A 16,126-nucleotide genomic window follows, 5' to 3' on the forward strand; every position below is an offset into this window, starting at 1 on the left:
TGATGTACTGATGTAGTGTTGGGTGATGTGTGTAGGTGATGTACTGATGTGTGCGGATGATGTGTGTAGGTGATGTGTTGATGTTGTGTGCAGGTGATGTGTGTAGGTGATGTGCTGATGTTGTGTGCAGGTGATGTGTGTAGGTGATGTACTGATGTAGTGTTGGGTGATGTGTGTAGGTGATGTACTGATGTTGTGTGCAGGTGATGTGTGTAGGTGATGTGTTGATGTTGTGTGCAGGTGATGTGTGTAGGTGATGTACTGATGTAGTGTTGGGTGATGTGTGCAGGTGATGTACTGATGTTGTGTGCAGGTGATGTGTGTAGGTGATGTGTTGATGTTGTGTTGGGTGATGTGTGTAGGTGATGTGCTGATGTTGTGTGCAGGTGATGTGTTGATGTTGTGTGCAGGTGATGTGTGTAGGTGATGTACTGATGTAGTGTTGGGTGATGTGTGCAGGTGATGTACTGATGTTGTGTGCAGGTGATGTGTGTAGGTGATGTGTTGATGTTGTGTTGGGTGATGTGTGTAGGTGATGTGCTGATGTTGTGTGCAGGTGATGTGTTGATGTTGTGTGCAGGTGATGTACTGATGTGTGCAGGTGATGTGTGCAGGTGATGTACTGATGTGTGCAGGTGATGTGTGTAGGTGATGTGTTGATGTTGTGTTGGGTGATGTGTGCAGGTGATGTGCTGATGTTGTGTGCAGGTGATGTTTGTCGGTGATGTGCTGATGTTGTGTGCAGGTGATGTGTTGATGTAGTGTTGGGTGATGTGTGCAGGTGATGTGTTGATGTTGTGTTGGGTGATGTGTGCAGGCTGAATTTGTAGAAGAAGTGGATGCGCTCTCCATCGTAATGAATCGGATGGGGAAGGATTTATTTCACATGGGCTACTACCTTGAAGCCCTCAAAATCTACGAGGAGGCTCTGTCCCTGCAACTCTGCCACTCCGCCTCTGTCGGCAGGTATCGTCAAATGCAGACGCATATCGTGACATCTAACGGGCAGGTTCCAAATGGAATTTGTGACATCTCAGCTTGGTCACACGCGTACGTCGTCACGGGATTGCCCCGGCGTTGACAATAATAATAATCAACGTGGTTAAATTTCGATTTGAAGCTTTCGTGACTGCAAGGATTCATCTTCTTTGGTTCTTTCGGTAAAGTCACCACCACCACCACCACGTAGAATGAGAATAAAATAATAAATTGATAAAATAAAATAACACAATAATAATATTCTCACTACAGCGCTGTCCTACCAGACAGTCTCGTCCCCTTCGCCTGATGAAGGCCGCTTGTGTTGTGGCCGAAACGTCGTGTTAGAATATTATTATTGTGTTATTTTATTTTATCAATTTATTATTTCATTCTCATTCTACGTGGTGACGGTGGTGACTTTACCGAAAGAACCAAAGAAGAATAATCAATGTGGTGGCGCTGATCGGCTGGAGGTCACAACGTGAGATTGTTACAGGGTCAAGGAACGCGGTCGCGAGGTAGCAGCTGCTGTGCGTTGTGCGATGGAGACTCGGCGCTTGTTGCGCAACCATCCCGAGTCGGGATTTTATTTGAACTTTGATTTGCTGACTCCTCCCCCCCCCCCTTCCCTCAACCGCCTGGGATAAGAAGGCTCAACTAATCGAGTCTCTCACCTTTCTGAAGAGATGCCGCGACTCTAAGCTGTCTCTCTCTCCCCTCCTCTGTTCCGACCATGGATGAACTCGTCCGTCTGAACGGGGCCCGTAGCTATCCGTGGTGCTAAAGTTGAGGGCGCTTTGTTTCCTCTCACACAGCTTAAAAGTCGTGATCTGAACATGGCTCTTTCACTCCAGCGCTGTCCTACCAGACAGTCTCGTCCCTTCACCTGATGAAGGCCGCTTGTGTTGTGGCCGAAACGTCGTGAGAATTTTATTGTGTTATTTTATTTTATCAATTTATTATTTTATTCTCATTCTATGTGACTTTACCGATAGAACCAAAGAAGACGCCTGCTTCACGTTTCAGGGCAAGTGCTCCTTTGATCGCTATCAAAGGGGTAACTTATCCCAGCCCCTCCCTTAACCTGTGTATATATAATCCAGGTCGTCTCTGAACTGTGCTCCCGACACAGATATTCTGCGTTGACTTTTACACCCGAAGACGGAAGCTCGTGTTGCCTCCGAAACGTCCGTGATTTAATTGTTTTGTCTTATTTCATTTTATCTACGCGACTTTACCGAATGAAACCAAAAGAGTTATGAATCCTTGCAGTCACGAAAGCTTCAAATCTAGAATTTGATTTGAAGCTTTCCGTGACTGCAAGGATTCGTGCTCTTTGTTTTTTTGCGGTAAAGTCCCACGTTAGGTAAAAAAATAAAATAATGAAAACGACTAAAAATGAAATCGCGACGTTTCGGAGGCAACACAAGCTTCCGTCTTGTTTATGAATACCACGAAACATTTTAATAGTAATTGTTTTAACAGAAAGTAGTCACTTTTGACTGTTTATTTACCATGCATTAGGCTAGGCCTAGACTTGTACCAATCATTCTTGGCTGAGACCAAAAACAATCAATGTAATTGCATTAAATAAAGTACCCACAGTAAATAACTCGTGAAATTAACTTAAAGTGAAGAGAACTACCAATAGAGACAGGCACCGAGGGTAGACAAAGGAATACCACGAAACATTTTAATAGTAATTGTTTTAACAGAAAGTAGTCACTTTTGACTGTTTATTTACCATGCATTAGGCTAGGCCTAGACTTGTACCAATCATTCTTGGCTGAGACCAAAAACAATCAATGTAATTGCATTAAATAAAGTACCCACAGTAAATAACTCGTGAAATTAACTTAAAGTGAAGAGAACTACCAATAGAGACAGGCACCAAGGGTAGACAAAGGAATACAGAGATACAGGAGAGACAGCAAGACAAAATACAAAGGCAAAGATCCCCCGTGTAGCCTTAACAGACTGTAGTGGCAAGTGCTGTTAGCGAGCACCTACGAAGCCGGCACCGCACAAGAGGGGGTGGGTGGCCAGCACCACGCCCGACCGCCTTTGTCTCCCCAGTGGCGATGTTTACTACACACCACACCAGGTACTCATTTGAGGCTGAGTCGACCTAGGAGAGGCCCAGGACCGGTTCAGATAATCGTCACTGGTGGTGGCCGTGACTGGGAATCGAACCCGGGTAACTGAGTTCATGGCACAGTGCCACCAACCACTACACATAGAGACAGGCATCAGCTGGGTCCGAGATGTAATAACGGGTGATAATGCTTCCCCTTGTAGGCCAGGCCTATGCCAGGAGGTGTTTGTGCTTTCGTGGGATGAACTGTTGCATTGGCAGTAAATGCCCTTTAAAAAAAAAACTAGAGACCTTTGCTGTAAATCATGACATTCATTCATTAATCGCTGCGAGTGGATTTCAGTGAAACAAACCCCGAGTCGTGGCATTAAGCGACAGCTGACGTGTGACTCCTGGCAGAGTTGTTTCCCTGCTCTTCTGCAACATGGCCATGACTTACGTCAAGTTGGGGAGATTCGAAGATGCTGTGACCATGTCGTGCAAGTCCATCGACGCTGACCGGCAATGGTGCAAGGTATTCATTGCAGGCGGCAAGCCACACCTTTGCACGAGTCATCATCATAGTCAACAACGCGAATTGTCGTCTGTGTAAATATGTACGCTGGTCAGATGCTACGTTAATTCATATTTGGTATAATCCTTTTGGCATTGCCAACTGCTTTTCAAATGCATTTGGAAGTTGTGCCATCATGTGGCCCCCCCAACGGAATTTGTTTTACAGCCCCCAGGGAGAGATAGGCCCGCTCAACAGCAATGTGGGATGTCACGCAGACGGGGAGTTGAGGGAAACACAGCCACACACACACACACAGAGAGAGAGAGATGGGAGGGACACACAGAGACAGACACAAATCTAGACACGTATCAAATATTTCCTAGATAACCTGCATATGCTGTTGGTGCACGTGCTCCGACCAAGCACCTTCTCTAAGGCTGGCACAGCCCCGGCGAAGGCGATCGTGTTACGTGTGGAGTAAGCGTCTCAGCGGTTTAGCGCGTTGCTCTTAACGACCCCACCACCTGTGTTCAATGTCCACCCACAGTTAAAACTGTTGTGAGAGATATCCACACTTGTCCTGGGCCCTTGCCCCGGTGTACAGGGTAGTCCCCGACTCACGACGGAGATGCGTTACGACGACCCCCCCATCGTAAGTCGAAAAATGGCCTAGCCCTACCCAGGAGTCTCAAGAAATGGTGATAATTTAGCATAACAGAGCAATTTACAGTACCGTACTGTATAAACTATATAGTGTATGTATTTATTAATTACTATACTGTGTTGCACAGTAAAATTTAAAGTAAAAAACAAGGTAAATTCTTTGCCTACCCACATGAACTGCAATTTCATAGAAAGTTTTTTTCAGGAAACAATCCCACACTCATTGCCAACACCAGTGACCATTATCCGAACCGTTCCTAGGCTTCCGCCGAGTTCGATTCGACCTCAAATGAGTACCTGGTGCATTGTGTAAATAATCGCAACTTAGGGAGACACGGGCAGCCCAGCATGGTGCTGGCCACCCACCCCCTCGTGTGCCACGCTGGTCTTCATAGGTGGTTTGCAAAACAGCACTTTCCCCAAAAGTCTGTTGAGGCTCCAAGGGGGGATCTTTGTCTTTGTGTGCAGGGTTACTATCAGCTGGGCACGGCGCTCGCTGGGCTGGGCGAGGCAAAGGAAGCGGTCGCTGCGCTGCAACATGGCCTGGCTGTCCTGCTTGTCTCCTCTGGCCACACTGTCAACCTCACCGTTGAATTCCTCATGGAAATGTTCAAGGCCATGAACCGTTAGTATGCCTTGGGATCATTAGGCGCAATGTCATACGGTTTGTGGGCACACTTACCGCAACACAGGCACGTGTGGTTTTAGATACATAGGTCACCTCCTAGATGATGTGGATCTGTGTAGCGTGCATCTAAATGTGATTTGATCTCTTAGGCACGTGTGGTTTTATATACAGAGGTCACCTTCTAGATAATGTGGATCTGTGTAGCGTGCATCTAAATGTGATTTCATCTCTTAGGCACGTGTGGTTTTAGATACAGAGGTCACCTCCTAAATAATGTGGATCTGTGTAGCGTGCATCTAAATGTGATTTGATCTCTTAGGCACGTGTGGTTTTAGACACAGAGGTCACCTCCTAGATAATGTGGATCTGTGTAGCGTGCATCTAAATGTGATTTGATCTCTTAGGCACGTGTGGTTTTAGACACAGAGGTCACCTCCTAGATAATGTGGATCTGTGTAGCGTGCATCTAAATGTGATTTCATCTCAAGGTGCTGTAAGTGGACGGTGCGCGTTGTTATTTTGTACACATTGGGAACGCACACACACGAACACCGCATTCCTCACTCGAAGCTGACACACACATGGACGTATGATCAACACGCACACGAACGCCACTTTTCTCACCAGCAGCTGACGCACGTTTACACACGCGCACACACGCGCACACACAAATGGTAAGTTTTTTTCACGTAAATGTTCCCTTCGTTTTTACACCCTACGGTGTGACATTGCTACGTTTTTGTCTTTTACGTATGCTCCCACGCTTGACTTGGTGGCCTTTCTGTCTGTGTTGGCCGCAGGCAAGACCGACAACAAGAGCCTGTTCGTAGGGGTTCTGCGCATGCTTCAAGAAGAACCGCTGCTGCACACGGAGAAAGTGTGGCAACAGCTGCTGCGCGAGATGGCAGAGCAGGGCCTCTGGAAGGCACGTGCGGCCGACCGCGAGTCGCGCACGCCAGTCGTGTCTGATGCCCCTACGGGCGCGGCGGCATCTCCCGCTCGGCCTCGTGGGATCGTGTCACGCGTCTGCTGAGAGCAAGGCGACGTTTGCGGGCACCCTGGAGCATCGTACGGCACAACGACGGGGGTTTTACGGCGCTCCGTTCTGCCGTCAGCTTGGCGCGTGTGAATTGGCACGCGCAGCGTTCGCGCCGTCTTAGACGCGCGCGAACGCTCAACGAGCGGCGTTTTAATGTTGCGCGATCCGTTCGATGCACGCGCAGTTCCCGTAGTGATCGTGCCCTGTTCGAATTAACGGCGGTGTTTTCCAACGACTCGTGCTGGTTTTAACCTGGCCGACGTTAATGCTTGGGGGGGGGGGGGGGGGGGGGATAGCCCTCTTGTCGTGGAACGTGTGTGGGTGATGTTGGTTTTTATTTGTGTCCGGTGTGCAAATAACAGGAGATGTACATAGTGGCGTGTACGCCCGATGACCTCCGACCCCTAAATTCTGTGGTGGGAGTGGAGCCGGCGTCATTAGTGAGTCTCTACTCCCTCTTTCAGGTGGGTCGATGAGTTTGCGATGTGGCCGTAGAATGTTTCTGGTCATACCCCTGTCATTACCTCCCGTAGCCACCAGTCCCTTCACACTCACAACTGATACCCCTGTCATTACCTCCCATAGCCACCAGTCCCTTCACACTCATAACTGATACCCCTGTCATTATCTCCTGTAGCCACCAGTCCCTTCACACTCATAACTGATACCCCTGTCATTATCTCCTGTAGCCACCAGTCCTTTCACACTCACAACTTATACCACTGTCGTTACCTCCTGTAGCCACCAGTCCCTTCACACTCACAACTGATACCCCTGTCGTTACCTCCCGTAGCCACCAGTCCCTTCACACTCACAACGGATACCCCTGTCATTACCTCCCGTAGCCACCAGTCCCTTCACACTCACAGCTGACTCCCCCTGTCGTTACCTCCCGTAGCCACCAGTCCCTTCACACTCACAACTGATACCCCTGTCGTTACCTCCCGTAGCCACCAGTCCCTTCACACTCATAACTGATACCCCTGTCATTATCTCCTGTAGCCACCAGTCTCTTCACACTCACAACTGATACCACTGTCGTTACCTCCCGTAGCCACCAGTCCCTTCACACTCACAACTGATACCCCTGTCATTACCTCCCGTAGCCACCAGTCCCTTCACACTCATAACTGATACCCCTGTCATTATCTCCTGTAGCCACCAGTCCCTTCACACTCACAACTGATACCACTGTCGTTACCTCCTGTAGCCACCAGTCCCTTCACACTCACAACTGATACCCCTGCCATTACCTCCCGTAGCCACCAGTCCCTTCACACTCACAACTGATACCACTGTCGTTACCTCCTGTAGCCACCAGTCCCTTCACACTCACAACTGATACCCCTGCCATTACCTCCCGTAGCCACCAGTCCCTTCACACTCACAACTGATACCCCTGTCATTACCTCCCGTAGCCACCAGTCCCTTCACACTCACAACTGATACCCCTGTCATTACCTCCTGTAGCCATCAGTCCCTTCACACTCACAACTGATACCCCTGTCATTACCTCCCGTAGCCACCAGTCCCTTCACACTCACAACTGATACCCCTGTCATTACCTCCTGTAGCCACCAGTCCCTTCACACTCATAACTGATACCCCTGTCATTACCTCCCGTAGCCACCAGTCCCTTCACACTCACAACTGATACCCCTGTCATTACCTCCCGTAGCCACCAGTCCCTTCACACTCACAACTGATACCCCTGTCATTACCTCCTGTAGCCACCAGTCCCTTCACACTCACAACTGATACCCCTGTCATTACCTCCCGTAGCCACCAGTCCCTTCACACTCACAACTGATACCCCTGTCATTACCTCCTGTAGCCACCAGTCCCTTCACACTCACAACTGATACCCCTGTCATTACCTCCCGTAGCCACCAGTCCCTTCACACTCACAACTGATACCCCTGTCATTACCTCCTGTAGCCACCAGTCCCTTCACACTCATAACTGATACCCTTGTCATTACCTCCCGTAGCCACCAGTCCCTTCACACTCACAACTGATACCCCTGTCATTACCTCCCGTAGCCACCAGTCCCTTCACACTCACAACTGATACCCCTGTCATTACCTCCTGTAGCCACCAGTCCCTTCACACTCACAACTGATACCCCTGTCATTACCTCCTGTAGCCACCAGTCCCTTCACACTCATAACTGATACCCTTGTCATTACCTCCCGTAGCCACCAGTCCCTTCACACTCACAACTGATACCCCTGTCATTACCTCCTGTAGCCACCAGTCCCTTCACACTCACAACTGATACCCCTGTCATTACCTCCTGTAGCCACCAGTCCCTTCACACTCATAACTGATACCCTTGTCATTACCTCCCGTAGCCACCAGTCCCTTCACACTCACAACTGATACCCCTGTCATTACCTCCCGTAGCCACCAGTCCCTTCACACTCACAACTGATACCCCTGTCATTACCTCCTGTAGCCACCAGTCCCTTCACACTCATAACTGATACCCTTGTCATTACCTTCCGTGGCCACTAGTGCATTCGCACTGTAGGCTGACTCAACCTGTCGGTGATTGTTCATAAGGTCATGCAAAATAGTCAAAACCTTTTTTACCCTGAGCTGCATTACCATGTAGTCGTATGTCCTCATCAAAGTTAAGTTTAATACCATGATCAAGAATATTCATATGCGGTGGCTGTCATTATCAACGTTTCGACTCCAATCACCAGGATGTATTCTAAATTAATGTTCAGATACTGAGTGTGGCCAGTTCCCTGTCTTGGGCACAGTTCAAACAGCAGGGTATGGCCTCTCTGGTGATGCCTGTGCTCGAGGAAGGAGTTTCCCAGGTTCACGTGAACTTGTTATCATTCCAAGCCACCAAGCCTGTTCGATTTCCAACTACTGTGCTAATTTATTTTTTGATGCATCTGTTTTTTTTAACTCTTGGAACTCAAAGATAACACACAAATGTCTACAAGGGACAGACAAGATCGCATTTTTTAAAATCTTTTTTGGAAAAGTCAAATATACAGCAGCCTCTAACGCGTGCTTATTCTCTAATCGACGTTGTTCCCTCTCCCTGTCTCTCGGTGCATTCCAACGGATGTCTCGCTGTGATTTTTTGCGTAATTTCCAGCTTTTATTTTCCGGTGTTTTCCCAGTGGCTCTCTGCGTTTCTCATCCGTGTCTTATTAGGCGGTGATTGTGATCTAAGCAACCTGCCGGGTGGCTCAGTGGCAGAGCAAACGGCTCCCAGTTAGAGGGCTGTGAGTTCTAATCCTGGTTGGGAGTTCACTTCACCCATCATCATCACCCCTCAACCGTTTGATAACAAAGCAATCATCATCAGCTGTGAAAACCACAGCAAGAAAATTTGAAAAAAAAAAAATTCTTGCTGTGGTTTTCACACCTGATGATGATTGCTTTTGTGTTGCAGTCGAAACGTCGTGAGAATTTTATTTCGATTTAAAGCTTTCGTGACTGCAATGATTCATCTTCTTTGGTTCTTTCGGTAAAGTCACGTATTTTATTGTTTCCCTTCTACGTGGTGGTGACTTTACCGAAAGAACCAAGAATATGAATCTCTCTCTGCAGTCACGAAAGCTTTAAATCAAAACTTTAAAATGAGCAACCACTTTGTGAGGATGTCAGCGGCAGTTGGCGTGTGGATCGACTCGCCCTCCCACCGTAGAAACGCAGAGTTTACACCGCTGGCTAGGGCCGTGAAACAGCAGATGAGCACCGCTTCAACTAATTTGGGGTAGGCAAATCACTTTTGACTTAACCTAAGCGAGAACGGTTTCAAGGGAGGAGACCCGTGGTGAACTGGCGTGTGGAGGGCCCTCCCGTGTACTTTTTGACCAGTGTCCTCTTGCCACAGCTGCTGGCCCCGGGTCAAGAGAAGTGGATCGCCGTTTTGGTCACGTGGCTCCTCAGCCACGGCGCGAAGCCCGCCTCCATCGGCGCCAACCCCTTGCATGCCGCGATGATCCTCATCCTTCACAAGGGCATTGATGGTAAGTAGCAAGAAGTGCGCGGTGATTCTTCGAGGTGCGCAAGTGGGAAACGCGTAAGAGTGTGTGTTAACCCAGGGGTGCTATTGTATTGCACGTATGTTTAATTAATTTTGCGCCGTTTTGTGTGGTGGGTTCTGGAGACACTTTGGATAGGCAACTTCTTTATTACAGTACATAGTTCATAGTTCATTTATTTGGTATAGCCCTGTGAGCCATTCGGCTCTTGAATCGGGTGCAACCGCAACAAACAAAAAACATGAACAAGAAAACATCTTAAAGTGACTTTGTGTTGACTGTGCAAACAGAAAATACAGGAACAAAAATATCAAAATATTCCTGAAATATCACCGTACACCAACGCTGTGTGCAAAAATCCCAGTGGGATGCAAGTCAAATAACAACAACAACAACCACAAGACAACTAAGATTAAGGCCATCAGTCTAACTCCGCCACGTGGCGGTGAGCGGCCGTCTACGGGCAAACTGGCCGGCACGTCGGTTCGCCACCCGGGCCACGTCGCGGGCTCGGCGCCTGCTTAGCTCGCGAGAACCGACAGGGTCGGGAGGCGCGCCTCCGGGCGATTGGCGCAGAGAGCCGCGTTTCTCAGGAGCTGCTTATCGCTTTGCGCCGTGTTTTTTTTATCTGTCGCCAGACGAAGAGGGGCTGCGCGTCCTGAAGCTGCTCTTGGAGAAAGCCCCGAACGTCAACGCGAGGGACGCGGGCGGCAACTCCCTGCTGCACCTCGTCTTCTCTTCGCCGCCCTCGAAGCGCCACGACGAGATACTGCGCCTGCTCGCCGCGTGCCGCGTCGACGGCGCGTGCCGCGACAAGGCGGGGAGGCGCGCGTTCTGGGGCGTCGGGCCGAAAGACCCCCGCGTGCGGACGTGGAACAGCCTCGCCCGCGAGCAGAAAGGCGGCGGCGGCGGCGGCGGGAGCGGACGCGACGGCGGGAGACGCAGGCGCCCGCCGGAGCGCAGGAGGGCGGCCGGGCCCGAGGCGCTCGCCTCCGATCCCGTGGGCGAAACGGTCGAGGAGGCGGGGGAGGACGACGACGGCGACGACGACGGCGTGGAAAAAGTGGACGCCGCGAAGGAGGATGCGGTCAGTTTGGCCCGAGACGCCTTGGCCCGAGAAATCGAAGGGCTCATCGAGGAGTACGACCCCGCGGAGACGCGGGCGGCGAGATCCGCGGAGCCGGCGTCTCCCGCGCCGACGGCCGCCGAGCCGCCCCCGAGCGTCGCCGAACGCCAAGCCGGCGGCGGCGGCGGCGGCGGCCCTCCGGACGCGCCCGACGAAGCGGACGGTTTGTCCGACGGCGAAGACGCCCGCGACGATGACGGTGTCGGGGACGGCGGCGGCGACGACGACGGTGACGACGGCACGGCGGGCCCTGACTTCGAATCGCTGACCTGGGAGATCGAGTGCACTCGCGACGCCCTCAGAACCCTCAACGACAAGAGCCTCCCGCGCGCCGCGAGGAGGAATATCGTGAGGGTGATTTACTCGCTGGGCAACGGTGACTGGCACCTTCACCGCATCAAGAAAGTGAAAGGCGTCGCCGAGTCCAGCGAGATCAGGCTGTTTGAGGCCAGGGTAGACAGGGCCGCCAGGCTGCTTTGGGAATTGGCGATCGACTTTTCGCCACGTTGCAGTGCCAAGCCCGAGAAAATCACCGGCTCCGAAGAGTCTGCTTCGGGAGGAGAGACGACTGGAGAAGTCTACAGCGAGATCATCCGCATTTGGGACATTGTCCTTGATCACAAGCAACTCGACCACAGAATAAAGAGGATCATTTCCTCCTGCGACCGTGGGACGTCCTGCTCGCTCCGCCGCAAGCTGAAGGGCATCGAGCGAGCATCGTTCCCCTCGCAGCAGAACGTGCGGCGGAGGTACCCGCTGCTCTTCGTCAAGGCGGGCGGCTCCGCCGGTGCCCGGCCCGTGTCGGCGGAAGCCCGGGATTACTTTCCTCCGGCGAGCACGACGGAGAACGAGTACAACATCGAGAAGTTCCACACCTTCGGCACGACCGTGGCGCTCAACGTCCTGCGCTGCCCCGAGCAGATGATCGAATACCCGTTCCGCGTGGGAGAGCTGGAGCACGCGGTCATCAACCTGAACCCCACGCCCTCGGAAGCCATCATCCTCGTTGGCCGCTCGGGCACCGGCAAGACCACGTGCCTGATGTACCGGCTGTGGAACACGTTCGACAGGTATTGGCAGACGACCGCGCTCCGGGGAGAGCCGTGGATCCCGAAGGCCGCGCTTCCGCCGCCTCCGTTGCCGGACGACGCGGGAGTCGGGGAGGACGTTGCGTTTGACTGCCCCGTGAAGAACGGCTGTGTGGGTGATACCGGCCGAAAGGGAACGCGCGAGCCGGAACGAGAAGCTTGCCTCCATGCTTCAGAGCTTTTCGACGTCGACCGAGGAAATGATTTCTTGGAACCTGCGGCCGAGCTCGGTGCCGCACGGCTCGCAAGTCACCAGCCCGAGGGAGGTGCCGCTCCAATTTGTGAACATCTTCATCAGCTGTTTGTCACCAAGAACCACGTGCTGTCTCGAGAGGCGCAAAGGAACTTTGTGGAACTGTCCAAATCTACCGCCGGCACCCGGCACTACTCGCCCGTTGACATCAGCGGCGTGTACAGGCTCCAGGACGTCAAAGACGAGAACTTTCCGCTCTTCTTGAACTCGCGACAACTCCTCCTGCTGCTCGACGCGTCGCTCGCGAACCCGTTCTTTGCCAGGAACGGAGACGGGAGCTTAAAGGAAGCCGTCCGCGGGTGGTCCATGGACGACGACATTTTGGGCCTCGGCGACACAGAAGACGCGATGGAAGAGGATCCTGACGACGAGGAAGACCACCGGGCGGACATCGGCAAACTTCACGAATCCAAAAAAGAGGACCCCAGGAAGTTCGTGACGTACGAAGTGTTCACGAGCGACATCTGGCCCGCCATGGTGAAGGGGAAGAGCCCGTATAACCCTGCCACGGTGTGGATGGAGATCAAGTCTTTCGTAAAGGGCTCCGTGGAGGCCCTCCAGAGCCCCAACGGGGTCCTCGGTTTGGAGCACTACGAGGAGCTGGGCCGGAAGCGGGCGCCAAACTTCACCGGGGACCGTGGCGAGGTGCATCGGCTGTTCCGCGCCTACCAGCACGTCAAGTCCCAGAGGTGCTTCTTTGACGAGGAGGACCTGGTGTTCCACATCTACTCTCGCCTCTGCCGGCTCGAGGTCACGCCTTGGTCAATACATGAGCTCTACGGGGACGAGATCCAGGACTTCACGCAGGTGCAAAATCAACCGTGCCGGTGCACGCGTTAAGTCGGTCGGAATCGGAACGTTTATTTGCATTGGAGGAATCCGATGAGCTATGAAGCTAAATTTTGATTTAAAGCTTTCGTGACTGCAGGGATTCATATTCTTGGTTCTTTCGATAAAGTCACCACGTTGAAGGGAAACGATAAAGTAATAAAAATAAAACCATCACGACGTTTCGACTGCAACACAAGCAATCATCATCAGGTGTGAAAACCACAGCAAGAAAATTTGAAAAAAGTGGCGTTTTTTTCTTAACGTCAGCACCACGCAGAGCGATTTGACAAGTTTGTTCAGATGGACGAGTCCATCTATGTTTGGAAAAGAGGAGGGGGGAGACGAAAATAATGGATGCGGTCTGAAAGCCACCGTAAGCGTGAACAATCAATTAAGACCCGAAATGAAAGGACTTTACCGAAAGAACCAAGAATATGAACTATAAAGCTCTTTTTTTTACAGATCTCCAGATCTCAGGGCACATTTGGAGATGTGTTCCTGATTTTTGGATGCATCTGAAAAATTATGAAAATTGGTACCTAGATAAGAATTTCGGACGAGATCAGAATTTACATCATTAGATCTCCTTTGCCAGTACCAAAATAAAATAATAGGGTTTTCCCCTTTTTTTTCTGGCAACAAAACTGAAACCTTTTTACAAGGATTAATGTTACTGCATTAACCACAATACCTGCAGTCAAAATGCAAACAAAAAACACACACTATGATAATATATGTGGAATTGTCCTTGAAACTGATTGGTCCACACCAAGGGACGAGCTTGATGATTCGCTACTGCCTTATTGCTGCGTGGTTAGCGAATCATCAAATAACACGTTATTTAAATGCGTGCCTACAAAGAGCAGCGTACTTCAATAGGGATTGCCATTGGTAGGGCTATTTTAATAAACAATGAATAATAAAGAGGAAGGACAAGTTCAAAGGCCTCGCATAATGCACATGCATAATGTACGTTGCCTCAGTAATCCCCCCCCCCCTCAATTGTGCAAGAGACCAGCTGCGTGGTCAACACATCTATGCCTCTATATAAGGAACGGAACAGTAAGACTTTTCCACAAATCTGGCTGTCGCCTGATGAAGCTAATTGTAATTACTGGCGAAACGTCACGGTACTCAGACTGTAAATGTTGTGGCTTGGCTCTCCAACGCACAACCGGTGTGCTGTACTAGTACACTACACTATACACTACATTATACACTACACTACTATACACTACATTATACACTACACTATACACTACTATACACTACACTATACACTACATTATACACTACACTACTATACATGACACTACACACTAGTGCTGTACTAGTGATGAATTGGCCACGTTCTGTTTACGTGACAATCCTTACTAGTTGGCTGTTTTGACGACACATTTATATATTTACGCGATTTAACCCAAAAACCTCTATTACGGATGATATTGGTCGCGAAAGCCTACGTGACGTGTTAAACTGCATTGCGCACGTGTGGATTCTTGTATTCCACCACGGTGACCCACAGAGCATTCACCGGGTCCATAACTAAATAGCAAGGTTAGGGAGGTGTACAGCACGCCATTAGTGAAAATAACCAGGAGCGACGGGCCAAAGTGTGAAGCAACACTTGGGAATCAAAAAGAGCAGAACAAACGTCTCCCACAAAATAAAAACGCTGAGATAGACCCTGGGCCGGGACATCCGGCTAGGACGTCGGGGGACTGACGGGCGAGACTAACGGCGGAGTAGAGGTTCCAAGGAAGGAGAAAGCGGTGTAGACAGACGACGCGATTCGGAGAAGCGACGGCGAAGAGCCGCCGACACCGCCGGGAGGTGTTTGCCCAGCAGCGGGAGGACGTTGACGGTGGAGAGACGACGGCAAAGTAGGTGCCGACTGACCGAGCGCCGTCACCTGCGACCGCCGCCCCCCCTTCGCCCCCTCCACCCACCACCACTCCACCGTGTCCCGTGCGCAGGCCGAGCTGGCGTTGCTCATGCGCTGCTGCGCCGACCCCAACGCCATGTTCCTCACGGGGGACACGGCCCAGAGCATCGTGCGCGGCGTGGCGTTCCGTTTCAGCGAGCTGCGTTCGCTCTTCCACTTCGCCAGCCTCCCGCCAAGCGGCGGCGGCGGCGGCGGCGCGGCGCGTCGCTCGCGCATCGACGTGCGCAAGCCCAAGCGTCTGTACGAGCTCTGCCAGAACTACCGCTCGCACTCGGGTGAGCGCCCGCGAACACGTGCAGGCCTGCGCCTGGGCGGGGGGGGGGGGGGCAGGCGGGTGGCACGCCGAGCCGCCGTCGCTGCCACCGAGGTCCGGGTCTGCGGATGTCCCCGGCGCGAGGTACGCGCCCTTGCGTTGGGGGGGGCGTCCGCCCGTGTTCGGTGACTCTCCTTGGCTCCGTGTGGCAGAGTCGGCTTGAGCGAGCTGGTTGGACTCGGGCTCTGAACCGGCATCTAATGAATCCGCTGTGGTTATTGGGGAAGGGCCCTTTTTTGCCGTACACCGCCGCCCTTCCGTGAATGCAGCCGGGAGCAAAACTAGTCGGGCTCATTGAACGGTGAAGCCTGCAGCAGATAGTTTAACATGGAGGCTTTTCGCAACCATTATTAGATTGCGTAAATGTGAAAATGCGTCATTAAACCCACCACCACCCAACACAGCAAATTGGTAAGGTTTGTCACGTAATCAAAACGTGCCAATTAGTTACTGCTGCTGAGTATCGCCGGTTCTCGTAATGCTATTAAAAACGCGACAACCTCGGCGCAAAGTCAAGCCGCGCCTTCTTCTCAGGTCGGGACCACGAGTTTAAACACTTGGTCTGTTAACACGCGGCCTCCGCACGATCCCCCCCCCCCACGTAACCACCGCCGGTCCTTCCTCTCCCACGTGCCCCCCGCGTCCCTTCGCG

At 51.6% G+C, this 16,126-nt stretch overlaps 1 protein-coding gene across 1 annotated transcript in view; it reads left to right on the top strand.

The window, feature by feature from the left end:
* LOC142910378 (TPR and ankyrin repeat-containing protein 1-like) overlaps nucleotides 1-16,126 on the top strand; it is a 36,173-nt gene that overhangs the window by 2,123 nt on the left and 17,924 nt on the right. Inside the window, exons 2-9 of the mRNA XM_076059987.1 lie at nucleotides 818-966; nucleotides 3,476-3,590; nucleotides 4,704-4,860; nucleotides 5,664-5,788; nucleotides 6,265-6,366; nucleotides 9,768-9,903; nucleotides 10,557-13,192; nucleotides 15,193-15,436. Of these exons, the coding sequence (XP_075916102.1) occupies nucleotides 818-966; nucleotides 3,476-3,590; nucleotides 4,704-4,860; nucleotides 5,664-5,788; nucleotides 6,265-6,366; nucleotides 9,768-9,903; nucleotides 10,557-13,192; nucleotides 15,193-15,436 (3,664 nt within the window). The remainder of the gene's footprint in view (nucleotides 1-817; nucleotides 967-3,475; nucleotides 3,591-4,703; nucleotides 4,861-5,663; nucleotides 5,789-6,264; nucleotides 6,367-9,767; nucleotides 9,904-10,556; nucleotides 13,193-15,192; nucleotides 15,437-16,126) is intronic.

This window comes from Petromyzon marinus, unplaced genomic scaffold (genome assembly GCF_048934315.1).
Source record: "Petromyzon marinus isolate PM22_M1 ecotype Great Lakes invasive population unplaced genomic scaffold, UKy_Petmar_22M1.pri1.0 PM_G_Scaffold_141, whole genome shotgun sequence".
Lineage (NCBI taxonomy): Eukaryota > Metazoa > Chordata > Hyperoartia > Petromyzontiformes > Petromyzontidae > Petromyzon > Petromyzon marinus.